The 26,117-nt window shown below is 38.9% G+C and overlaps 1 protein-coding gene across 1 annotated transcript; it reads left to right on the top strand.

Moving 5' to 3' along the window:
- Positions 1–7,765: 7,765 nt before the first annotated feature.
- LOC141288993 (tripartite motif-containing protein 16-like) lies at positions 7,766–12,427 on the top strand. The gene is made up of 4 exons (XM_073821186.1): positions 7,766–7,933; positions 11,200–11,359; positions 11,500–11,547; positions 11,776–12,427. Exons 1-4 carry the CDS (start codon positions 7,766–7,768, stop codon positions 12,291–12,293), a joined length of 894 nt encoding a protein of 297 aa, XP_073677287.1. The 3' UTR covers positions 12,294–12,427.
- The last annotated feature ends 13,690 nt before the right edge of the window (positions 12,428–26,117 follow it).

The following is a 26,117-nucleotide window of genomic DNA, read 5'->3' as shown; positions in this document are numbered from 1 at the left end:
TTACTCAATACTACAGATGTAGTTAATTAATGTAGTTAGTATGCCATGCAAATGAGCAGCTTAAAACAAATCTATTTCATTTATGCTTCAAATGCACATAAATATGTGTAGTCTTTTATAATGAGTATTTTATTGTTTTTACACTGTCAAGCTCAATAGTTCAACTAGGTTATGGGGAGGGAAAAACCATAAGGCCTTTTTGTGTGATACAAATAAATATTGCTGTTGCACAAAAACATGGTGCGATAATAAGAAAAATGGTATTAAATATAGTTTAAAGAGAAAAATGGCATAGGTTATTAATGTTGCTCTCTGTTATAATGTTTGATTTATTACAAAGCACTCTGAAACCGAGTGATACAACCAGAATTACTCTGAAATCCATTCAAATGATAAATGATATGCTCTGTAAGATTAAATCAATTATAAAATTGAAACTTATTGAGATGTTGAAATGAAGTAGCACTTTTAGAGCAATGACAAAACTTGTACTTTTGCTATTTTGAGGGCATATGTTAAGGATTGGGGATAATAGGCCTACACTAAAAAAAAATAAATAATAATAATAATAATAAAAAAGAAAAACTTGTAGGATTTACTTTAAAAAAAAAACACACACATTTTAAGTAAATTTTACGACTACTGCTCTGTACAATCTACTTACTACTGCACTTAACATTCATAAGAGAAATTAAGTAAATATAACATAATGATATATAATTTTGATTATAGAATTAGGTAAAATCTACGTACCCAAGTCAATTAAATTTAACACAGAAAATAAGTCACTAGCTTGGCCAGTAAACGTTTGAGTAGTCAAAGCTTACTTGGCAATACTTTGATTTCACTTAATATAGCACCTCATTAAACAATCCTTTAACGTGTATGTTACTACTAGAAATAGTAAATTATATAATATATTAAATTATATAATAGATACCAGTAGACACCATACCTACATAAGCAGTAAAGTGGCACTCATCCGTACACAGAGACTTCAAAACTATCTATCTATCTATCTATCTATCTATCTATCTATCTATCTATCTATCTATCTATCTATCTATCTATCTATCTATCTATCTATCTATCTATCTATCTATCTATCTATCGCATTACCATGGTAATAGAAGAGTTGGTGATATGTTTTGGAACATTTAACTTTTTACTGTACAGTTTGATGCTGAGATGAACAGTCCTGAATTAAGGCTAATTAATTGAAATGTTGTATTTTGATGATAGCGCGGCGAGCTCAGAGAACTCGTAATGGGTGTCAGCCGCTGTGTCGTTCCCCCACCCCTCTTATGGGGTCCTTGCCGAAGCCTCATCCCCGCTGAGTGAAATCTCCTCCCAGCCCTAACCGTTTCCGACACCTGCCCTGACATGCCTTTAGTGCCAGCGTGGTGCCTGTCAGCATCATCCTGCCCACCCTGGCCGTCACCCCAGAGCCAACCATGTTAATCTGGGCATCGGCCGATGCCAATTAACTCCCCTACCACCCCCTCTGGTTCTGCTTTAGCAGAAATAACAGCCTCTCTTCCTGCCCAAGGCCAGTCCGGCACAACCCTGGCTGATGATTTCACAGCAGGGATGCGCTGCAGAGCTCCACCCTCGCCAAGGGCACCGCTGGCCTTTTATTTTGTTCAAGCCTTGACTAAAGAGTTCTGCTTTGTTCTGGGCATCCATCCCATGTGTGTATTTCTGTTTTTGATTAATTTTCAACACCTTTTTTTTTTTTACATTTGTTTGTGGTGTGTGAGTCTTTCCTTTTGTTCTGGTTTTTACTATGCTCTTTTTTAGAGCATCAAAGATGAGCGTCAGCATCGTTGATCGACTCCTCAATCTTTGTTAGATGAATAAAAAAGGTTGTTGTTTTGCCATGGACGGCTATGGAAGGCAGCTTGTTTCTGCCACTGAATAAAAATAAAAAAGGTAATTGTTTTCATCTCACAATTTTGGCATTTGTTCTCACAATTGCAAGTTTACATCTCACACTTCTGACTTGCCATTGTGAGTCTTTCAATTGAGTTATAAAGTCAGAATTGTAAGATAATATATAAACTCACATTTTAAGAAAATGCTCTTTTCTCCCCTTAGAATTAGACTTTATAACTTGCAATTCTGTTTCCTGTTACATAAATCTGAGAAAAGAAGTTAGAACTGCAAGGAAAAAAAACCCACAGTGGTGAGTTTATATCGCAATTGAGCCCTGCTGAAAAAAACAGCATATGCTGGTTTGGTATGTTTTGGTGCTGGGATGCTGGTTTTAGCTGGTTTATGCTGGTCCTTTGCTGGTTTATGCTGGTCATTTGCTGGCTTATGCTGGTCCTTTGCTGGTTTATGCTGGTCCTTTGCTGGTTTATGCTGGTCCTTTGCTGGTTAATGCTGGTCATTTGCTGGTTAATGCTGGTCCTTTGCTGGTTTATGCTGGTCATTTGCTGGTTAATGCTGGTCCTTTGCTGGTTTATGCTGGTCCTTTGCTGGTTTATGCTGGTCCTTTGCTGGTTAATGCTGGTCATTTGCTGGCTTATTCTGGTCCTTTGCTGGTTTATGCTGGTCCTTTGCTGGTTTATGCTGGTCATTTGCTGGCTTATTCTGGTCCTTTGCTGGTTTATGCTGGTCCTTTGCTGGTTAATGCTGGTCCTTTGCTGGTTTATGCTGGTCCTTTGCTGGTTTATGCTAGTCCTTTGCTGGTTTATGCTGGTCATTTGCTGGTTTATGCTGGTCCTTTGCTGGTTTATGCTGGTCATTTGCTGGCTTATTCTGGTCCTTTGCTGGTTTATGCTGGTCCTTTGCTGGTTAATGCTGGTCCTTTGCTGGTTTATGCTGGTCCTTTGCTGGTTTATGCTGGTCCTTTGCTGGTTAATGCTGGTCCTTTGCTGGTTTATGCTGGTCCTTTGCTGGTTAATGCTGGTCCTTTGCTGGTTTATGCTGGTCCTTTGCTGGTTAATGCTGGTCATTTGCTGGCTTATTCTGGTCCTTTGCTGGTTTATGCTGGTCCTTTGCTGGTTTATGCTGGTCCTTTGCTGGTTTATGCTGGTCCTTTGCTGGCTAATGCTGGTCCTTTGCTGGTTTATGCTGGTCCTTTGCTGGTTAATGCTGGTCATTTGCTGGCTTATTCTGGTCCTTTGCTGGTTAATGCTGGTCCTTTGCTGGTTTATGCTGGTCCTTTGCTGGTTAATGCTGGTCATTTGCTGGCTTATTCTGGTCCTTTGCTGGTTTATGCTGGTCCTTTGCTGGTTTATGCTGGTCCTTTGCTGGTTTATGCTGGTCCTTTGCTGGTTTATGATGGTCATTTGCTGGCTTATGCTGGTCCTTTGCTGGTTAATGCTGGTCCTTTGCTGGTTTATGCTGGTCCTTTGCTGGTTAATGCTGGTCCTTTGCTGGTTTATGCTGGTCCTTTGCTGGTTAATGCTGGTCATTTGCTGGCTTATTCTGGTCCTTTGCTGGTTTATGCTGGTCCTTTGCTGGTTTATGCTGGTCCTTTGCTGGTTTATGCTGGTCATTTGCTGGCTTATGCTGGTCCTTTGCTGGTTTATGCTGGTCATTTGCTGGTTTATGCTGGTCATTTGCTGCACTGTAAAAAAAAATCCTGTTAATTTACAGTAAAATACTGGCAGCTAGATTTGCCAGCATAAAGCTGTAATTCTACAGTGCACCTGCTGTAACATGGAACAGCAGTTGATTACCGTAAAACATTTTACAGTACTGTGCTGTAGAAAATATCAGATACAGTATAAAACTGTGTTTGTTTTCCATTATACTGTTTTAGTTTTCTTACTGTAATCTCATACACTTTATTATTGTAAAATGTATTTAAATGCTGATCTTGTGTGATCTTTATTTAAAATAAGCATTCTAAAATAAATTGAATACAAATGGCTCGGACAAAAGATGGCTTCAAAACTTTAGGCTTTTATTAAAGGCAAAATGCATTCATTAACAGTTTCCACTTCACCATTGCCATTGAAAAGAACACAATACTTTGATTACACATGAACATTTGGTTGCAAACAGAATGCAAAATTTTCACAAATATGTGATTGCAGAACACAATGCTATGGCTTCACATGAAGATGTACTTGCAAAACACACAATGCTGAGTTTACATAAAGATGTGGTTGCAGAACAAAGTGCTGTGACTTCACATGAGCAAAGGTTTGAAGAACACTGTGATGACTTTACATGAACATTTACAGGTGCCAAAAAAAATTGAATATCGAGGGAAAGTCCATTTATTTCAATAATTTGTTTCAGGTAGTGAAACTTGTTTGTTATATTAGTTCACTACACACAAAATGAAATATTTCAAGCCTTTATTTGTTACAGTTTTGATGATTATGGATTAAAGACAAAAAAAAAAAAAAAATCCAGTATTTCACAAAATTAGAATATTTCATGTTTCCGGTAAAAAAAATATCTTAAACACATGTTGGCCTTCTGAAAAGTGTGTTAATGTACTGTATTATGTCCTCAGTACTTTGTTGGGCCTCCTTTTGCACTAATTCCAGCATTAAGGCGGATACAGTTGAGGTGTTATAGAGCCCAAGTTGCTTTGATATTGGCCTTCAGCTCATCTGCATTTCAGGGTCTCTGTTCCCTCATCTTCCTTTTGACAATACCCCATAGATTTTCAATGGGGTTAAAGTCAGGCGAGTTTGCCGGCCAGTCAAGGACAGTTACTCCATAGCTATTAAACCAGGTACTGGTAGTTTTGGCTTTGTGGGCAGGTGCCAAATCCTGCTGGAAAATAAAAATCATCATCTCCAAAAAGCTTGTCGGCAGCAGGAAGCATGAATTGCTCTAAAATTTCCTGGTAGACAGCTGTGTTGACTGTGGACTTGATAAAAGACAATTGATCCACACCAGCAGATGACATGCTCCCCAAACCATCACTGACTGTGGAAACTTCACACTAGACTTTAAGCAGCTTGACTTTTGTGCCTCTCCGGTCTTCCTCCGTACTCTGGGACCTTGATTTCCAAATGAAATGCAAAATTTACTTTCATCTGAAAACAGTATTTGCCCAGCACAGACTCTTCTGACGTTGTTTTTGGTTCAGGATTGGCTTGACGTATGGAATTCTCCAGCTGTAGCTAATGTCATGCAAACGTCTGTATATAGTGGTTCTTGATGCACTGACACCATGATGAGGGAACAGAGACCCCGAAATGCAGACGAGCTGAAGGCCAATATCAAAGCAACTTGTTACCTTAACACCTCAATTGTGTCAAAGGCTGATCGCCTCCATGCCATCCCGCCTTGATGCTGGAATTAGTGCAAAAGGAGGCCCAACAAAGTACTGAGGACATAATACAGTACATTAACACACTTTTCAAAAGGCCAAAATGTGTTTAAGATCCTTTTTTATTGGTCACATGAAATATTCTAATTTTCGGAAATACTGGATTTGGTGTGGGGGGTATCTTTAATCCATAATCATTAAAATTGAAACAAATAAAGCCTTAAAATATTTCACTTTGTGTGTAGTGAACTAATGTAACATACAAGTTTCACTTTTTGAAACAAATTACTGAAATAAATGGACTTTCCCTCAATATTCAGATTTTTTTGGCACATACCTGTAGTTGCAGAACAGAATGCTGTAAGTTTGCACGATATGGTTGTAAAAGATGTGGAGTTTGCATGAACATCTAGTAGAGGTACAAAGCACAACACTCTCACTTTGCATTACTGAACAAAGCCTCACTCGAAATCCAAAAGGTTCTTCATTAGGGTGGCCACATGAGGATTCATTGTTGGAAGTTTGCCCGTCTTCTTGGACACCACCTTCACCTGGCTGGCCTTTGTCCCTCTTTCAGGGTTCAACCAATGAAGCACCTGAAAAACAATAAAGAAATATGAGATATTAGGCTTGGTAAAACTAAAATAAAAGTAAAAAATAACTGCACTTAAGACTACTCTAAGATGTTTACTCATGATTACACATGATCACTGTGTTTCATAATTATGAGAGAATTAGCTTATTTCAGATTACCCCAATACCTGTGAAGGACTGACACCTACAGTACCCTGTGAGGACTTTTGTGAGGAAAATGATGCCAACTCTGAATCAATGTACAAAACTGCTAAATGTTCTTTATATAATTATGATAACAACATGTAAATATTAATTTAACAGGTTTTAGATTAACTGAACACATTGTGTTAACTAAATGCATGATTTTTATTACCTTAGAACTGTAAGTTAAATTTCTTCCAAAAATTACTTTGACACAGTCACCACTGATAACAGATCACTAATTGTAAAAGAATAAGTTACAGCACTATACAAATAAACAAGATTTGAATTCAATATTGACAAACTATTATAATTAAAGGGTTAGTTCACCAAAATAAAAATTATATTATCAATTACGTACCATCATGTCCATTGGGGAGGGTCAGGATGTGCTCAACATCTGCTTCAGTGGCTGACATCTGTAGAACATAGACACTTATGTACAAATCCTGAATGAAAATATGTGCTCAGTTATAGCAAATATAAATAAATAAATAAATAAATAAATAAACAAAACCTACATCAGCACGGATTATCAGTCCCTCTGTTCTTTCATCAAAATAGGCCATCAGCAGCTGGGTGCTAACAAGCTAACGTTAGCTAACTAACTTTGCTGTTTCAGTAGACATAAAAAAAATCAAACAAATCGACTTGTTATTAGCAAACTTTGTTATTTTATTTGCTATTTGTTTGATTTTTTTTATGTCTACTGAAACAGCAAAGTTAGTTAGCTAACGTTAGCTTGTTAGCACCCAGCTGCTGATGGCCTATTTTGATGAAAGAACAGAGGGACTGATATTCCGTGCTGATGTAGGTTTTGTAAATACTATAAACAGGGTAACACTGACAATAATTAAATTGTATTTACCTTAAGTAGACGATGAGGAAAACACCATGTAAGAATGTATCATTCAGTTTGTTGTTGCCGGCAGCACATAGTCGTAATGAATCGTCTTCTTGAACTCTTCTGTTGCTCTTTACACCTGCAATCTTACTGCTGATGAAACTTGATCCGTTGTGATTTTGCTCAGACAGAGAACAAAATGATGATGTGTCGTTGTTTTGCTCTGAGGAGTTCTGAGCCGAGCAACAGCTTCGCCCATGTGACTAAATTTAAAAAATACTGCTGTATACCGTAAAATTTAACAGTAGCTTGCAATTAATAAATTGTCCCTCAAATTTATCCTCATTCACAGTATACCACTGTATTTACGTAAAACGGTACCTTACTGTAGGAAAATTCCTGTATTTTTACAGCAATTTTTTACAGTGTAGCCATAACTATTTCTCCTACTTGATTTTTCAATATTGTTGTTAGTTTAATCGGACTCATTGATGATATTCCATTGCCTTCCCCAAATCTAAGTACGATTTTATATAATGTTGCGTCCTGGCCCCTTTCCTCTTGTCTGCCACTTGATTCATTAGAATTTTTGGCTTTTTTTGCATTGATTCTATCAAACTCACTCCCTCTCTTACCCTTCGTTCTCACCGACTCTTGACTCATTTCCATACCATCATCACTATCCTCTATTTCACAGTCTCCCCACTCAGGCCCATTCACAGTACAGCTGTGCCGTCCTGCCATTTCACTCCGTACCTCTCCCGTTTTCCCAAACTTAGTCCACATACTTCGACATCGATCCTTCCTCCAGAAGAATCCTCAAATAAACGCGTGTTTTGTCCAGAGAATCCGAACCTGCTTTGATTCGCTCAAACTCTCTGACTGACTCAACTCGTTGCATGAATCCCGCGCTTGGCCCTGCCAAAACCAACCAAGGATGCAAGTCTCCGGCTAGTCAGTCTGATTACATATGCCGCTTCTACAGTCCGCCTGCTGCTCTGATTAGAGCTGTGAAAGATGACACCTCTCCCTCTCCAGACGCGCAGAAGAAGAAGAGACATGGAGAGGTTCCGGGTCACAAAACATGCTTCGACGGTGAAGGGGCTTCTGGGATATGTAGTTTTTGGACTCTCAGACTAATAAAGCGGTCGCCATTAGCTAAAATAGACGCTAAAGGAATAAATAAGGGGCAGTTACCATAGAGAGAAGAGGACCCGCGGCTGATAAGCGCGTCTATAAGTATTTATAGTGCTTCTATTCAGGTTTGAGATATACTTATAATTAGTTTGAAATGTGAAAGCCACCAAAACAATCTGCTAAGCTATGTATTGAGTGTATGTATTGAATATTGACAGTACAGCAGGTGTTTCAGTAAATACACAGGCAAACATAAAAATGAAACATAATTCAGTCAATAATCATGAAAAGTGCTATGGTACATAATAAAATAGGATTCTGAGGGGTAATGTGTTTTATAAAACCTGTTTTTGCAAAGTAAACACACAAAGACACTTTTAGGGGGAAAAGGGGGCAATGTGACTCCCTTCGGTTATAATTCAATAACTTCCAGTTAAAAATCTTTTTTTCTGGTATATCCTGAGATCTAGTGGAATCAAACAAAACAAGTTGCAAATAGCTGAGACACACAGAACCTGAATAACTGACTTTCAAACAAAAACTTCTGAAAGAAAAAAATCAAAAAGTGCATATGTTTTTTTAGTTTTTATTGTAATATTTGAAACCTATATAATGTTATTTATAAAGAATTACACTGATATTATGTAGTTTAAATGGTTTTCTATACAATGAAACCATTTTTTATTTTATTTCCTCCATTGTATGTGTATAGGGGAACCGGTAACACTTTATAATAACGTTCAGTTGTAAGTCTTTTTTAAATGATTAGTTAATGATGAAATAATCATTTACAAAACATTCACAAATGATTAATAAGTGATATGCTAACAATTTGTGTATGTTTTGTTATTTCAATTACAAGTTAATTTACAAGTAATTAGTTAATGTTTAATTAATTATTTACAAAACATGAATATGTGTTTATCAATTATTAACAAGTTAAATGTTGTAACAAATCAGTCCACTGAGACGGCGAGATGTGATGAACCCAAGTGCAGTTTATTTACAGTGACGATAATCCATAATCCAAACAAACAATCCAAACGTGAAATCCAAACAACAAACGCAATCCAAACAATGACGAGACTAGACTTGACTTGACTTGACTTGGCATGAAAGAGACTTGACTTGATACAGACTTGACATAAACTTGACTTGAAACAGACTTGATCAACACTCACCAAACAGCAGAATTACACTTCATTACAACTTCAATACGCGACCGGGAACCATTCAAACACAAGGGCTATTTATACTAGACAATACAGGTCACATGACACAAACAACCAATGAGAATCAAGGAACAAGACCATAGCAACCAATCAGAACAAGACACATGGAACAAAGGGACCAATGGCAGGAATACATGAGGGAAGGGAAGCAAGACACAACAGCATGAAATGATTACATAATAAAAGACATGAAAACATGAACATGAAACAAAACCCCAAAACAAAAACAAAAACACCCGTTACAAATGTTCATTTTATTGTAAGTAATATGCTAAGGATTTACCAATCTGTTGTAAATTATCTTAAAAATAGCATATGATGAAATAATGGTTAAAAAATCACTAGTTAACCACTTAACTATCATACCCCCATTTTTTAAAATAGGCGTGAAAGTGCATTATCCAAACCTAAATTGTTGTAATTCATGAACACTTTAGAATACAGATCTAAGGTAGGTCTATTTTTTTAAAGAAAACAATCAGCAGATTATTGCAGTTATCTATTTTAAATAAAGTATAAACAAATTACAGAAGTTTAAATTTTCTGTAAAGAAAAAACACTGTACAATTTTTTTATTATTTTTTATATAAAATACATATTATACATTACAGGTTTTATCCTAAATTTGATATCAATTTGAAGCCTTTACATCTAAATTGCATAAAAAAATTAGGTTCCTGTGACAGTTTGTTTAAGGCGTTATAAAATACAAAATAACAATAGTTCATAAGTATAAATACATGGTGAATAAGTGCAGAGTGTATAGTGCGTCATTTGGGGCACAGCTCTTGTTTGCCAAAGAAAACATCTTTACCTTCACCAGTCAGCCCTTACATTGCAGTACAAACTACAAACTATTCTTGATGTAAATGCATGAATAAATCATTTATAAATCTTTCTGCATCCCCGAATCTAAAGTGTAAACTACTCATCAGTTGTAAATGTTTTACACAGCTGCCGGTTCCAGGTTGTGTGGGCATCAGGTGGGTAAACACACTGGGGAAAGACCTTTGAATAATGAGTCAAACATTTACAACTGATGAATAGTTTACACTTTAGATTAGAGGATGCAGAAAGATTTGTAAATGATTTATTCATGATGCCATCTTCAGTGAAGGATAAAAATGTAAATGATTGATATTTAAATTATTTTTAAGTGACAAATAATATATTAACTAATGTATTAACCACTTACTAAGGATCTGTTTGATTATTTCATGATATGCTATTTTTTTAAGATAAATTACGACAGATTTGTAAATTGTTAGCATATTATTTAATAATCATTTGTAAACGTATAATCATGTTTTGTAAATTATTAGTTCATCATTATCTAGTCATTTGTAAATGATTCATAACTTAATCTACAAAACAGATAAAAATACGAACATATCACATATTAATCATTTATGAATGCACAGTCATGTTTTGTAAATGATTCATTCATCATTAACTAATTACTTGTAAATGAATTAACAAAACACACAAATTGTTAGCATATCACTTATTAATCATTTATGAATGTTCTGCAAATCTTTGTTTTATCATTAACTAACCACTTATAAATGACTTACAACTAAACGTTACCGGGGAACCATTTGAATTCAGGTAGGCCAAATGCAGGCGGAAATCCCCCAAATAGCTGCAGAGCACAAGGGGTCAACTATTTAGTGGCCAAATTAGCTGTGAATGAGTTAATATCAAACTCTGCTTCCACTCCTAGACGATTCAGTGCCACCACAATACATATAACATGCTATGAATCCACCTACTTCTGTCTGCTTTTCTTTGTTTTTCTGTGTAGGCTATAAAATATAATACTTATAATTAAAATAACTGCAATTTTATGATACTATTATTTTTTTATTATTTTTTAAATCTAGTTTAGAAAATAATTTTATGTGAAAAATAATATAGATAGATGCTTTATAATATATAATATCATAATATTCTGTTTTCTGTAGAGTTCCCAGTCTCTCTCAGCACCTCCTGAATCTACAGACAGAAATGACGATCTCTTCAGTTCTCTCTTCTCTTTTGATGATCTGAGAGAATCTGTCCATCAGCTGAGAGACAAACTGGAGGATTTCTGCAAAGAGGAGCTCAAGAAGATCTCAGACAGAGGTAAAGTCCTGGAGATTGATCTGCTCTCAGAAACGAGTCCATCATCATCTCATATCATGGAGAACATCATATTAGAAATGTGTTAGGAATGGATGCAGGATCATGAGAATCACACTGTTCATGTCTGTTGATTTCCACAGTCACATTCACCAACATTGATCCCAGGACCAGGAAGGACTTCCTACAATGTAAGTCAGTAAGAAAACAAGCAGAAAAACTGACTGAGTGTGTTCATGTTCTTCCTGTAGAAGGTGAAAGAAGAGTTTTCTAATTGATGATGTAAATGATGATTTGCACAGGATATCTGCTCATCTGTACTGAGACACTGATGATACACTGAACATGAAGAGTTCAGCTACATGAAAAGATCAAACAGATTCATAATTCCTGATTCTGATGTGTTTTATCTCCATCAGATTCCCATCAGCTCACTCTGGATCTGAACACAGTCAATAAACACCTCTATCTGTCTGAGAACAACAGAGTGATTACTTACACTTACCCAAATCAACAGCCGTATCCTGATCATCCAGACAGATTTGATGGTGTGTGTCAGGTGTTGTGTAGAGAGAGTGTGTGTGGACGCTGTTACTGGGAGCTGGAGTGGAGTGGAGATGTGTTTATATCAGTGTCATATAAGAGCATCAGCAGGAAGGGACGTTATGAGTGTGTGTTTGGATATAATGATCATTCCTGGAGTTTGTTCTGCTCTTCCTCCAGTTACTCATTCATACACAATAACATAGAGACTGATCTCCCTGTGAAGTCCATCATTGGTAGAATAGGAGTGTTTGTGGATCACAGAGCAGGAACTCTGTCCTTCTACAGCGTCTCTGACACAATGAGCCTCATCCACACAGTCCACACCACATTCACTCAGACGCTCTATCCTGGGTTTTGGGTTTTTTCTGGATCATCAGTCAAACTGTGTTGATGAATCAGAATAGATTGATTAGAGTCAGGTGCGTCGTAGTTGGGTGAAAAGAGGGACTAAATTATCCAAAATGAGCGGGTGCCTGCGGTTACGAGTCATCCAAAAATATTTGTAATGATATTCGGGTCGCGGTCGGTCGGGTCGTTTGAAATAAACTTTGTTTTGAAGTGCATTCGTTATTTTTGTATAAGAAAATCTGTTAGCCTAATAAGTTGATTTAATATTCTTGATAATTTTTAGAAGCCCACTGTGGCGTATTGTAGCCTATAGGGATGTAGATCGTTGAGTCATAAAAATAAAGAGAATACATCATTTTACACATTTCCACAGGACAAAGAACAAAGAAAATGTGTTTTATTAAAGTTCGACGGGACATAAGACCTAACTTTCAGGTAACAATATTGCATTTATTTTAAGAAAATGACTGTGGAAACTAGCCGCTTGGCTAATTGCTTATTTATAATGTGAGCAGGTTTATCTTCCGTTAAACGTTTACGCAGAGCTAAAATGTTATGTTTTACTACAACAACTAAACTAAATATCTCCATTTTGTATAGATTACAAAGAACACAAGAGTGTGCTCAACATTTTACTCAGGATTGTTTTTCAAAAACACTGACTGGAATTAGGAGCTTAAGGAGGGTTCAGCTCCGTCTGTGTTTAGCTGGACTCAAAAGCCTCACGAAAGAAAAACCTTGCAATCGTAAATGAAAAAGTATGGTGTCCGCCAGGAGACACCTTCGGTTCACTTATGTTTGTCGTGGCCACGAGTTTAGTACATAAACAAACCTGCATGACCATAGTAACCCAGGATTATCAGAGATAGGCTTATTAATATTTTATTTTGAGTTAACAAATGATTATATTAATTATTATAGAAATTAATACAATATTAAACTATTATATTAATGTAACAAGACTATAAGTCCTGCCTCGTAGGGGAATTTAAAGCTACCTTGGAAGACTTAAGGAGGAAAGGATCTCGGTCCCCCACCCCAGTGCTTTGAGTCTCAGTGTATATGTTGTGTATACGTGTTGCCTTACTCTGTTGCACGGTATGCTAAAGGGACCAGAGTGCGTGGCTTCAGGTAAGTTTGTGGATACTTCTATTAATACGGTGGCAGCCTGAAGTTTAAATATGTGAGACAACACAGTAAGAACAATTCACATTTCCACCCCCTGGCACCTAACAAAGCAAGTGAGACGCCCCTACCCCAGGGTAGAACAATAATAAGTAATACTATGATTTACTTAAACATTGGATCAAATTTATTCCTTCTTTTCAGGGTTGTTGGTTTTTTTAGTGTTTCAGTGGATTAAAGAAGATCAAAAACAAGACATTACATAAAAAATAAAAAAATAAATGAAACAATCTGAAATCTTACTATCCTCTTTACCCGTGGTGCACCACCAACTGTGTAACTATCAGACCTGTATAACTCTGATATAACAACCAATTCACAAATAATTCACTCAAAATAAACTCAGAAATGAATCATCTCAGGACACATGAACAATGAAAAGATTTTCACAAAAAAGAATGATTCAGTTTCTACACCAAAATTCACAGCTCAGTTCCATCTATATCAGTGTTGAGTTCATGTGTATGTATGCAAAGAACGTTTGTACCAGTCTGTAGCAACAATGACTTTGATGACTTGTGATGACTTGCGATGACTTGAGATGATGAAAGGAACAGCTACGGCCGGACAGTAAGGAGATGTCGTGAGGATGGCAGGGTAATATAAATTAAAAAAAAAATAAAAACTCTCACAAAAAACTTTCAGTGCAACCCGGGCAAAAATCAGGGACTTTCTGGAACAAAATGGTGCAGCACATCCACAGCTCAGTCTGACTCAGTCTCTGAAGAGACGTGCCTCTCAAAAAACAAAACTGGTCGTGATGACAGACAGTCTCGACAAAAACAAAAAAACAATGAGAAAATGGGAGGGTTCAAAAAAAAGAATTTTGCTTGCAGTTCACCTTCTCGCGCACTGACAAGTGCACTTAAACAACACGCAGGAAGAAATCACTGTTTCTTACTCTAAAGCACAGTTGATCAATGGCTCTGAGACTCAGCAAAACTTTCAAAAATACATACAGTTCGAATGACGCAAAACAACGACGTGCAGAATAAAACTTGCGGCTCCAGCAATTCGCTCACATGCTCTCGGTCAGCCTTTCACACCGTTCTCTGTTCGATGACGCAATCCGCCGAACTTCCACAACGGGTCTCACACGATGGCATCACACTACTCACAGAAGCTCAGACTAACTGTGTATCAAAAACTTTACTGCATGTTTTCTGCTGAAAATCTGTCTCTCCATCACACTGCAAACATGGCGCAACCCTCTCGCAAAAACTGCACACACCTCCTCTCTTCCCAGAACATACTGAAAACGGGGCAACCCGTCAAAATAAAAGTCCCTAAAGAAAAATGCCTCTGTTACATTTCCCCCCTGCAAAACCCTGCCATACCATCGACATCTCCAGTCTGGCCCTGGAACATAAACAATACACAAATTTAAAGTGCAACAAAATACATTCTTTCAAACCTTTTGAATTTGAACAGGTTCATGCATATTTACAACCACCATCTCTTTTTTCTTTTATGACTTCATTTCATAAGATAATCAACTCTGTACCTTACAGGTAATTTTCCACGGTTTTGTCTTTCAGAGCGTCTGAGCTCTGGAACACTTTCACATTCAACATCTGAAATGTCGGCATCATCTGAAATGTCTTGTATTTCTAATTCCCCTGCTGGATTTACATCTTGTGTTATCTCCCTTAGTTCTTGCACAACATTCTGTCCTTGTTCTACATCATTTGTTTCCACTTGTGTTACCTCTTTATCTCTATTCTGCCTAGGTGGGGTGCCTGAAAAATACACAATGTCTGGGAAGTCTGTTTCAGCATCTGACTGGTTTACAGGTCTGTATCTGGTTTTGTGTGATGCAGTAGATGGCGATAAGGGAAATGTGCAGTGACGAAGCTGATCTCTGTGGACTACTCTGAGTGGACCCCCCCTTTCAGGTTTGACAGTGAATACAGGTATGTCTGAATGATTCTGCTTAACTACAATGTATGGTGTGTGCTCCCACTTGTCCTGAATTTTGTTTCTGCCTCTGTGTTTGTGATTGCGCAACAACACACGGTCACCTGGCCTGACAAGAGCTCCATAAGACTTGCGGTCATAAACTCTCTTTCGTCTTTTAGGGGCTTCCTGTGCGACAGTGTTTGCAACTTCTACGGCAGTCTTCAGTCGGCTGTGGTGACCCTTCACCCAATCGTCCAAGTTCTCTGCATCACTCTCCTCCAAATCCTTTCCACCCAGGACATCTAATGGAAGGCGCGCATCCCGTCCAAACATTAAGTAAAAAGGAGAATAACCTGTGGATGTGTGGACGTGGTTGTTGTATGCTATCACAAGCTCTGGTAAGTGAGTTTTCCAGTCCTTTTTCTTCTCAGGTGTCAGTGTCCTCAGCATATCGTGCATTGTACGATTAAACCTCTCACATTGTGAGTTCCCTTGAGGGTGGTAGGGACTGGTACGGCTCTTCCCGATACCATACACTTTACAGAGTTCCTTGATCACTTGTGATTCAAAGCATCTTCCTTGATCTGAGTGCAGACGAGCTGGACATCCGTAGTAGACAAACCAATGTTTAATGAGAGCTTTTGCAGTGGTACTCGCTGTTTGATTCTTGGTTGGGACAGCAACGGTAAAACGAGTGAACATGTCAGTCAGAACAAGTACATTTTCATACCCCCCTGAGGACATTTCCAGCTGGGTGTAGTCCATGGCCAGAACTTCCAACGGAGCTGTGACATTACTGCATGTCATTGGGGCTCGGATCCTTGGAAAGACATCCTTTGCAAGAGTACATCTTTTACACTGATCTATCCACTCTTGGACGTCCTTTGACATGCTGGGCCAATAGTAGTTTCGTCTCATCAAGGTTAAGGTACTCTTCCATCCAAAATGACCTCCATGCTCATGTTGACTGTCATAAACTGAACGACGTAAGGAGACAGGGACAACCAGTTGCTTTATTTTCTCTCCATCTCTTGGGTCAAGGATACACCTGAACATCACTCCCTGATGCAGCTGAAGACGTTCAAACTCTCTGCAAAGCTTTTTCAACTCTGGTAGTCTACTTCGCTGTCCTGCTTGGCTCGGTCTTTCGTTCTTGGATACAGCATGATATATGGGGCCAATCAAAGGATCACTTCTCTGCAATGCTTTAATTTCATCCCAGTTGTAACCGTGCACCACTTTCTTGATGGATGCTTGTACAGCCACTTTAACATCAGTTTCTCTCTGCTTGTATTCTCGACCTGGCCACATGCATGCATGCACTTCTTCTGAGTCCAGTTGGATAAAGTCCTTTTCTGTGTCCTCTTGCTCAGGATGTTCTCTAGAGGGGAGCCTTGACAGGGCATCTGCGTTGGTGTTCAGCCGCCCGGGCTTATACAGAACTTCAAAATTAAGCTCCGCTAACTGAGCCACCCAGCGCTGCTCAACTGCTCCAAGATTAGCGGTTTCCAGGTAACGCAGCGGATTATGGTCTGTGATCACAGTGAACTTGGAAAACATGAGATACTCTTTGAATTTTTCTGTTGCGGCCCATTTAAGTGCTAGCAGTTCTAATTTGAATGCGCTGTAGTGATTGTCATTTCTCTCTGACCCTCTCAGGCCCCTGCTTGCAAACGCGATGACCCGCTCTACTCCTTGCTTTTGACTCAACACAGCTCCGAGGCCCAGGTGACTCCCATCAGTGGTAAGGATAAACGGAAGGCCAAAGTCAGGGTAAGCGAGAACAGGTGGTGACATCAGGCAGAATTTTAACTGGTCAAATGCGGATTGGCATTCGCTACTCCACACAAATGATTCTGAGGCTTTCTTTCTGTCTTTGCTGCCCATCAGTACATGCAAAGGCCTTGCTATTTGGGCGAACTTTGGTACAAACCGCCGGTAATAACTCATGAATCCAATCAATTGTCTCACTTCTCTCACACTTTTTGGGACAGGCCACGAATCCAAAGCACTAACCTTTTCACTGTCGACTCTGATTCCTTCTGAAGATATTACATGGCCCAAAAATTTCACCTCAGTTTTGAAGAGAAAGCATTTACTTGGCTTCAACTTAAGGCCATGGCGTTTCAGTCGCTCAAATACAAGCTCTAGTCTTTCACAGTGGCTCTTGAAGTCCCTGGAAAATACGATAATATCATCCAAATATATCAAGAGAACATCAAAGGTCAGATCCCCAAGCACCACCCCCATTAGGCGCTGAAAAGTTGCTGGCGCGTTGCACAGCCCGAATGGCATCCGCGTCCACTCGAAGAGCCCAAATGGTGTGGTGACAGCAGTCTTTTTACGATCACACTCGCTCACAGCTACCTGGAAATAGCCAGCTGTTAAATCCAGGGTAGAGAACAACTGGGCATTGCCCAGTGCATCCAGGGACTCTTCAACTCTAGGAAGTGGGTATGCATCTTTACAGGTGACTTGATTTAACTTCCTGTAATCACAACAGAAATGCACGCTGCCGTCTTTCTTCACAACTATCACGGCTGGGGATGCCCAAGGGCTTGTACTCTCCTTCAGGATGCCCTGTGACACAAGGTCTTGTACATGCTTCTTGAATTCTTGAAAAACATGTGGCGGTACCCGACGGTGCCTCTGTTTTATTGGTGGAGCATCACCAGTGTGAATGTCATGCGTTACTGCCTGTGTGTACCCATAGTCACTGTCATTTTTGGAAAAAATGTCACTGTATTTTGCCAACAGCTGGCTGAGTTCTTCTCTCTGTATGGGAGTGAGCTTTTCATAATTCAACTGGACTGGAAGTAGCGGATTGTCAGAGGTCTCAACTGCTTGAATCTGTGCTACTCGTCTAACATGAAGCTCCCCTTCCTCTTCTTCAAACTCCAATGTATCCTCAGTTAGCACCTGCTGTGGTTTCGACAATACTGCCACTCTGCACCTCGGCTTAAGCCTGATGGCTCGCTCACTTGAATTCATTACGCGTACAGGAACTTTACCATCCTCAGTTTTTGTTAACACATTGGCCACTAGAAGCCCCTTGGGTAGACTTGCACCAGCAGTGGGCTCAATTAACACCTGGCACTTAACCTTGGGTGGAACTCTGCAACGACCTTCGAACACCTTTTCACTTAGTGGGGGAATGGTAATAGCCTGCCTTCCACCAACCTTGACGAAGCCAATCTTTCCATCAGGAGCCAGGGATTCAGTGTTCTGGACACTTGCTAAAACCCTTCTTATCTTTGCTTCTGCAGGTTGTCCATACTTGTTGTCTGTTTTTATGCCCTCTCCTGTGGCGAACAATGACTTAAACTCACTGATAATATTCATTCCAATGATTCCTGACAGCCCTCTCATCTCTTCTGCTTCTGGGCTGGTGTCCGTTAGAACGAAGATGCACTTTCCTGGGAGAATCTTACCCATGCACTCCACCTCAGCTTGTAAGCATCCTAGAACCGGAATGTCGAGCCCATTAGCTGCGGTAAGCCTCACCCAGTGAGCAGATGAGAGATTCAGCTTTTGTTCCCCGAAGTACTTCCTAAAGTGTGACTCTGTAATAGTGGACACTTCTGAGCCCGTATCCAGCAAACAGTTTGTCTTGACGCCAGCTATGCTTACTTCGATAGTCAGACAATCTCCAAATGCACCTCTTTTCAATGTCTCAGTCACTCCATCAGTTGATTCAGCTGTATGGCTTCTTATCATAGACGGGCCGGATTGTGATGTACTTGCAGGTACATTCGTTATGTTATTCTCAGCTGTCCCTGTAGGATGACGCAAGGGGTCAGACACTTTAGTGGCTTCAGAATGTAAACAGCGCCTGCTAGTGTGCCCAGGTTCACCGCAGGAATAACAGATATATCGGCCGTCGCTATCCTTCAGGGGCTGTCTCCTTGGACGGCTCTGTTGAAGTCGCATGCCACTGTTACCATGTACTGCCTGGTAAAGTTCTTCTTGACGGGCAGCAATCTTTTGTATAGCTTCATGCAGTTTTTCTAGGGTTAACGTAGATGGGGCGTGTTCTGCATCTGCATTAACTGCTCTGACACGGGTACTGGTTTTTTGACTGTTTGCTGCTTGGGTCTCCTCTTCTTCAGACCAGGTGATCGCTGCTTGCATCAACTGAACAAAATTCAAACTCGCATCCTCCTTGACTCGCCTTTTCATTTCACGTCTCAGAAAATCATCTCGAAGGCCCAGGACAAGTTGTTCTTTTAACACACTTTCGGCATCTGGAACTCTGTTTGGCTCCCTGCGCTGAACTCGGTTGAGTCTCTCCTGTAAGTCGTACGCATATGAGCGTATCGTCTCTCCCTGCATTTGCTTACGTTCATAGAAATCTTTTAGTCTGGTTCCGATCGGCACTTTGTCTCCATATGTGTCTTGAAGGATTTTAAAAATATCATCGGCAGACTTTTCGCCCTGACCCAACATAAACCTCACCGTTGCCTTGGCTTCTTCTTTGAGATGCTGCTTCACAAACTCTGCACGGTCTTCTGTAGGTATTCTCATTACTTGAAAGGCAGATTTCATGGATGCAATCCATTCTTCGATGCATAACTCTCCTGCACTAATTGAATGGCCACTGAATTCTGGAAGTTTTCTATCTCTGGGGATGTAAATGGCAGCTGGGGTTGATTGGGCGGCAGCTTGATGCTCAATAACAGTCCTCGCAAGTGACAGGGCCTCTCTTTGTTCGGTTCTGGCTTGCTCAAGGGCTCCCGCCTGTTCTGCAAATCGCTGTTGCATTTCTGCCATCTGCTTCCTTAGTTCTTCGAGCTCTGCCATTCTTCAGCTTGTAGGCCTGGGACTAGTGACAAAAAAAAGAATATATATATAACTGCACTATCTGACTCTATCCTGTTCGTGACGCCAAATGTAACAAGACTATAAGTCCTGCCTCGTAGGGGAATTTAAAGCTACCTTGGAAGACTTAAGGAGGAAAGGATCTCGGTCCCCCACCCCAGTGCTTTGAGTCTCAGTGTATATGTTGTGTATACGTGTTGCCTTACTCTGTTGCACGGTATGCTAAAGGGACCAGAGTGCGTGGCTTCAGGTAAGTTTGTGGATACTTCTATTAATACGGTGGCAGCCTGAAGTTTAAATATGTGAGACAACACAGTAAGAACAATTCACATTTCCACCCCCTGGCACCTAACAAAGCAAGTGAGACGCCCCTACCCCAAGGTAGAACAATAATAAGTAATACTATGATTTACTTAAACATTGGATCAAATTTATTCCTTCTTTTCAGGGTTGTTGTTTTTTTTAGTGTTTCAGTGGATTAAAGAAGATCAAAAACAAGACATTACATAAAAAATAAAAAAATAAATGAAACAATCTGAAATCTTACTATCCTCTTTACCCGTGGTGCACCACCAACTGTGTAACTATCAGACCTGTATAACTCTGATATAACAACCAATTCACAAATAATTCACTCAAAATAAACTCAGAAATGAATCATCTCAGGACACATGAACAATGAAAAGATTTTCACAAAAAAGAATGATTCAGTTTCTACACCAAAATTCACAGCTCAGTTCCATCTATATCAGTGTTGAGTTCATGTGTATGTATGCAAAGAACGTTTGTACCAGTCTGTAGTAGGGCTGTCCCCGAATAGTCGAAGATTCGATGCATCGATATGCGGAGCCTGATTCGACCACCGATCTCACAGTCGAATCTTCGCGGGTGAAACGAGCATCATACCATTTTGGCAATATGGGGGTGCTCAATGTCTAATTGCACACAGAACTACTGGTTTTGTACGGTTATATTACGTTATATACAGCCTTTGATTATGATAATGCAGTAAAAACAAAAGTGAAAAGAAAGAAGCGTTCAATAAATATTTTTAATGTGTTTGTGAATAAATCTAACCACCCCTGTGACAGATTTAATTTTCACTTGCCCTGATCCATGATGAGATGCGGACCATCTTGACGGCAGGGATTAGGCGGCGATCACACCGAACGCGTTTTTGCAATTGGAGGCGCCTCTTTTGAATGGTTTTCTGTTGGCAGTGAGCGTTCTGCGCTCTGTTTATGCGCCCCCGCGCCTCGCGTTTTTGCAGGAGCGCTCCGAGCGCCTGAAGTTGAAAAAAAAAAATCAACTCTGAGCGGAAAAACGCCCAACGTCATTCGCGTTCCATTGTCCAATCGAATGAATGGAGAGGCGGGCCTTCTGTTGTGATGGTGAAAGTTTACCGTTGCTTCAAAAGTCCGGAGACTGCAAGAAATGGAAGAGAAACCTTTGGTGTCTATCGTGGGTAACCAGGAGCTGTATTATTTAGGGTTTCTGCTAATATGACAGTTTACATAACAGCAAAAAACTAAGAGCGTTCGCGCTATAATCCTTTGATCTGACTGACAGGACAGCTGTTTCGGTCGTTGCTTAGCAAAAAAGGCAGTGCTGTGCGCCTCGCGTTTTTAGAACTAAAAGACGCGTTCTGTGTTTTTATTTAAACCTAAATAAGTTCGTCTGTCAGTTGGCAGGCAGTTTTGGTCGCTTTATTAAAAGTTGTTGCTGTGTGCAGTGTGTAAAATAAAATAAAAACTGTTTTACCCTCCTGCTGACTATAGTGTCGTGCCCCTCCCAACCCATTCACACACACACATAAGCCTAGATGATTCGACTATCGGTCGACTATAGAAAGATTCGAAAATTCTGATTCGACTATGAAAATTCATAGTCGGGGACAGCCCTAGTCTGTAGCAACAATGACTTTGATGACTTGTGATGACTTGCGATGACTTGAGATGACTTGAGATGATGAAAGGAACAGCTACGGCCGGACAGTAAGGAGATGTTGTGAGGATGGCAGGGTAATATAAATTAAAAAAAAAAAAAAAAAACTCTCACAAAAAACTTTCAGTGCAACCCGGGCAAAAATCAGGGACTTTCTGGAACAAAATGGTGCAGCACATCCACAGCTCAGTCTGACTCAGTCTCTGAAGAGACGTGCCTCTCAAAAAACAAAACTGGTCGTGATGACAGACAGTCTCGACAAAAACAAAAAAACAATGAGAAAATGGGAGGGTTCAAAAAAAAGAATTTTGCTTGCAGTTCACCTTCTCGCGCACTGACAAGTGCACTTAAACAACACGCAGGAAGAAATCACTGTTTCTTACTCTAAAGCACAGTTGATCAATGGCTCTGAGACTCAGCAAAACTTTCAAAAATACATACAGTTCGAATGACGCAAAACAACGACGTGCAGAATAAAACTTGCGGCTCCAGCAATTCGCTCACATGCTCTCGGTCAGCCTTTCACACCGTTCTCTGTTCGATGACGCGATCCGCCGAACTTCCACAACGGGTCTCACACGATGGCATCACACTACTCACAGAAGCTCAGACTAACTGTGTATCAAAAACTTTACTGCATGTTTTCTGCTGAAAATCTGTCTCTCCATCACACTGCAAACATGACGCAAACCTCTCGCAAAAACTGCACACACCTCCTCTCTTCCCAGAACATACTGAAAACGGGGCAACCCGTCAAAATAAAAGTCCCTAAAGAAAAATGCCTCTGTTACATTAACAATAGGCGATGCTGTATATGTGAATGCTGTCTGTGCGCGATGTAGACAGGATTCAAAAGGTTATCATGAATAAATATTACATAAAGTACATCAAATGAAATAGCCCTACAAGAAATATTTTATACATCCCACAATCTTGTCCATAATCCTCTTTTTTCCGTAATATTTGTATTATTCATTTATATTCGTTATTTTTCCCTTTTTTCGATCTCTTTTCATTCTAAATGTAAATACTGTAAGGTTCTATGACTGGGGTTTTTACTGAAATGCAGTTTAAAGGTTGAATTTACCATATATTGTATTTTATTTAAGCTAATTAATAGACAAATATAGTGTTTCACTGAAGAGTGAATTATTCAAGTATTTCATTTGGAAATCATTTATCGTCACACACAGGTGTAAATACAATCATAAAGTCAAAACTTAATTGGTACAATTGTCAGGCGTTAAAAAAATATAGCCCTAACCAGTTATTTAAATAATAATAGCCTAATAATAATAATAAATTATAAGTGCCTTAAAGCTATATGTTTTTATTTATTGTGTATCGCTTTATCTAAATAACGTTCAGTATATGTTATTTGCCATATATTTTGCAAATATTGTGAACGACAATTATGCCAATACAGTTTTGACTTTATGATTGTATTTATGCCTGTGTGTGACCATAAACGATCGATTTACAAATGGAACTACATGATTCACTCAAACACTATTTATAGGTTATCTAATAATTAGACGAAATAACATGAAATATATGTTAAATTCAACCTATAAACTACATTCCAGTAAAAATACCAGTCATATAGCACAATCAAAGCTTTACTGGCATGTCCAGCATTTACAGTAGGCTATCATTTACATTAAGAACATTAAGTAAAGAGATGGAAAAAAGGGAAAAATAACGAATATAAACGAATAATACAAATATTACGGAAAAAGAGGATCAGTTTAAGGGCAAGACTGTGGGATGTATAAAATATTTCTTGTAGGGCTATTTCATTTGATGTACTTTATGTAATATTTATTCATGATAACCTTTTGAATGCTGTCTACATCGCGCACAGACAGCATTCGCATATACAGCATCGCCTATTGTTAATATAATATAAATTAAAAATTTATTAATTTCTATAATAATTAATATAATACTCAAACTCAAAATACAATATTAATAAACCTATATCTGATAATCCTGGGTTACTATGGTCATGCAGGTTTGTTTATGTACTAAACTCGTGGACAAACATAAGTGAACCGAAGGTGTCTCCTGGCGGACACCGTAAAAAAGAGATTATTTTCAAATGATGTTTTAAAGATTAAAATGCTTAATAGTTTGTGTTAAAAGCCTGATCGTAAGCCTCTTTCAGACAACATGTCAAGTCATACAAAAAACAGTGGGTTGAAAGTTTATTTTTATGCAAAGCGATCAAAAGATAACATTTATTTATTAGTTTGCCGTATAGTGTTTGAGGTCAACCCCTTTTAAAATCGCAAAATGATATTCAGAAGATTATTTTTTGTTTCTGTTTTGCTTTAGACAAGGAAAATGTCATGTTTATCGTAATTTCATAATAAATAACCTAGCTGCAGCTCTTTACACAAACCATTAAGCATTTTAATCTATATAACATCATTTGAAAAACTCTGTGTAAGTGTTTAAAGGAAGATAAACATGCTCACATTAGAAATTAAGTCTTTCCACAGTCATTTTTTTTAAATAAATGCAATATTGTTACCTGAAAGTTAGGTCATATGTCCTGTGAAACAATCCATGTTTTCTGGAGCTCTTTGTCCTGTGGGAAATTGTGAAATGACGTACTATATTACGGTTATTCGATCTACATCCCTATAGGCTACAATACGCCACAGTGGGCGCTGCTGGACTGCTATCCCTCACAGCCTCGTTTTTATATTTAACATCGCAGAATCACTGACATCATTTAGAGTAATTCGAAAACGAAACTATTTAAATCTGTATAAAGGAAAGACAAAACAAATCACAACAAGAACAATCTGTATTTTTCTTGTAATCAAGAACATTTCTTTTGACAAAATACCTGATTAATGCCGAATGATGTTTGACAGTGAACGCATCTCCACCGCATATAGCCGCATATAATCGCTTCTGTCAGTCGCAAATATTAATCATCGGGTCAGGAAGCAATATTTTCATTCTTTTTTTTCTTTTTTTGCGGTCCGAGTTGCGGGCGGGTTCGTTGAAAAGGTCGATTGTGTTCGGGTTGTTCAAACATTGACCCACGCATCACTGATAGCGATCGCGAACCCTGGCTTACGAGGACAATCAGGGTTTAGCTGGACCTCATTCACACACACACACACACACACACACACGCGTTACTAACCCTGGCTTACGAGGACAATCAGGGTTTAGCTGGGCATTGCACACATATATATGGAAATAATACCAAGTGACTGTTTTACCTTCTAATAAAAACGCATTTATTCAACAAAACTTGAACAAAGGCATGAAAGTGAATTGACATTGCATATACATACTTTCAAAGTAGTTGTTAAAACCATCATCACCGGGTACATAATCACGTCTGAGGTCTTCAGCGGTGCTGGATTGATTTCTTACAGGTCTTGAGTGTTACAGTGAGTGTGTTCTAGAACACTGTCAATGTCAATGTCAATGTCAGCTTTATTTATATAGCACCATTAAAACAACAATTGTTGACCAAGGTGCTGAACAAAGTATCAGTCAGTAATACAATAAAAATTACATAAATTAATAAAAGCAAATTCTAACATAATAAGTTACACACTTAAGATCACTAAATACACATGTGAGATTAGTGAAATGCCAGAGAGAAAAGATATGTTTTTAGCTTTCCCTTAAACTCAGGTACCGTGGTAGCAGTTCTAATATTAACAGGTAGACTATTCCAGAGTTTTGGTGCAGCGACAGCAAAGGCACGATCGCCGCTGAGTTTCAACCTGGCCCTCGGAACATTTAGTTGTCTCAGGTTGGATGACCTCAGAGACCTCACTGGATTATGAAGTGAGAGTAACTCAGAGAGATATACAGGTGCTAATCCATTCAGACATTTAAAAACCAGTAACAACACTTTAAAATCAATCCTGAGACGTACTGGAAGCCAGTGCAGAGAAATTAAAACAGGAGTAATGTGTTCGCGTTTTCGAACACCTGTAAGAAGCCTAGCAGCGGCATTCTGTACCATCTGAAGACGGTTCAGAGA

The sequence above is a fragment of the Garra rufa genome, chromosome 16, assembly GCF_049309525.1.
Source record: "Garra rufa chromosome 16, GarRuf1.0, whole genome shotgun sequence".
Taxonomy (NCBI): domain Eukaryota; kingdom Metazoa; phylum Chordata; class Actinopteri; order Cypriniformes; family Cyprinidae; genus Garra; species Garra rufa.
The sequence above is the reverse complement of the archived record's forward strand: the minus strand, read 5'-3'. Positions and strand labels throughout refer to the sequence as shown.

Coding starts and splice junctions, on each gene's coding strand:
- LOC141288993 (XM_073821186.1), top strand. CDS start 7,766: ATGAATCCCGCGCTTGGCCCTGCCAAAACCAACCAAGGATGCAAGTCT. Junction 7,934..11,199: donor AGAAGAAGAGACATGGAGAG/GTTCCGGGTCAC, acceptor TGTTTTCTGTAG/AGTTCCCAGTCTCTCTCAGC. Junction 11,548..11,775: donor CAGGAAGGACTTCCTACAAT/GTAAGTCAGTAA, acceptor TATCTCCATCAG/ATTCCCATCAGCTCACTCTG.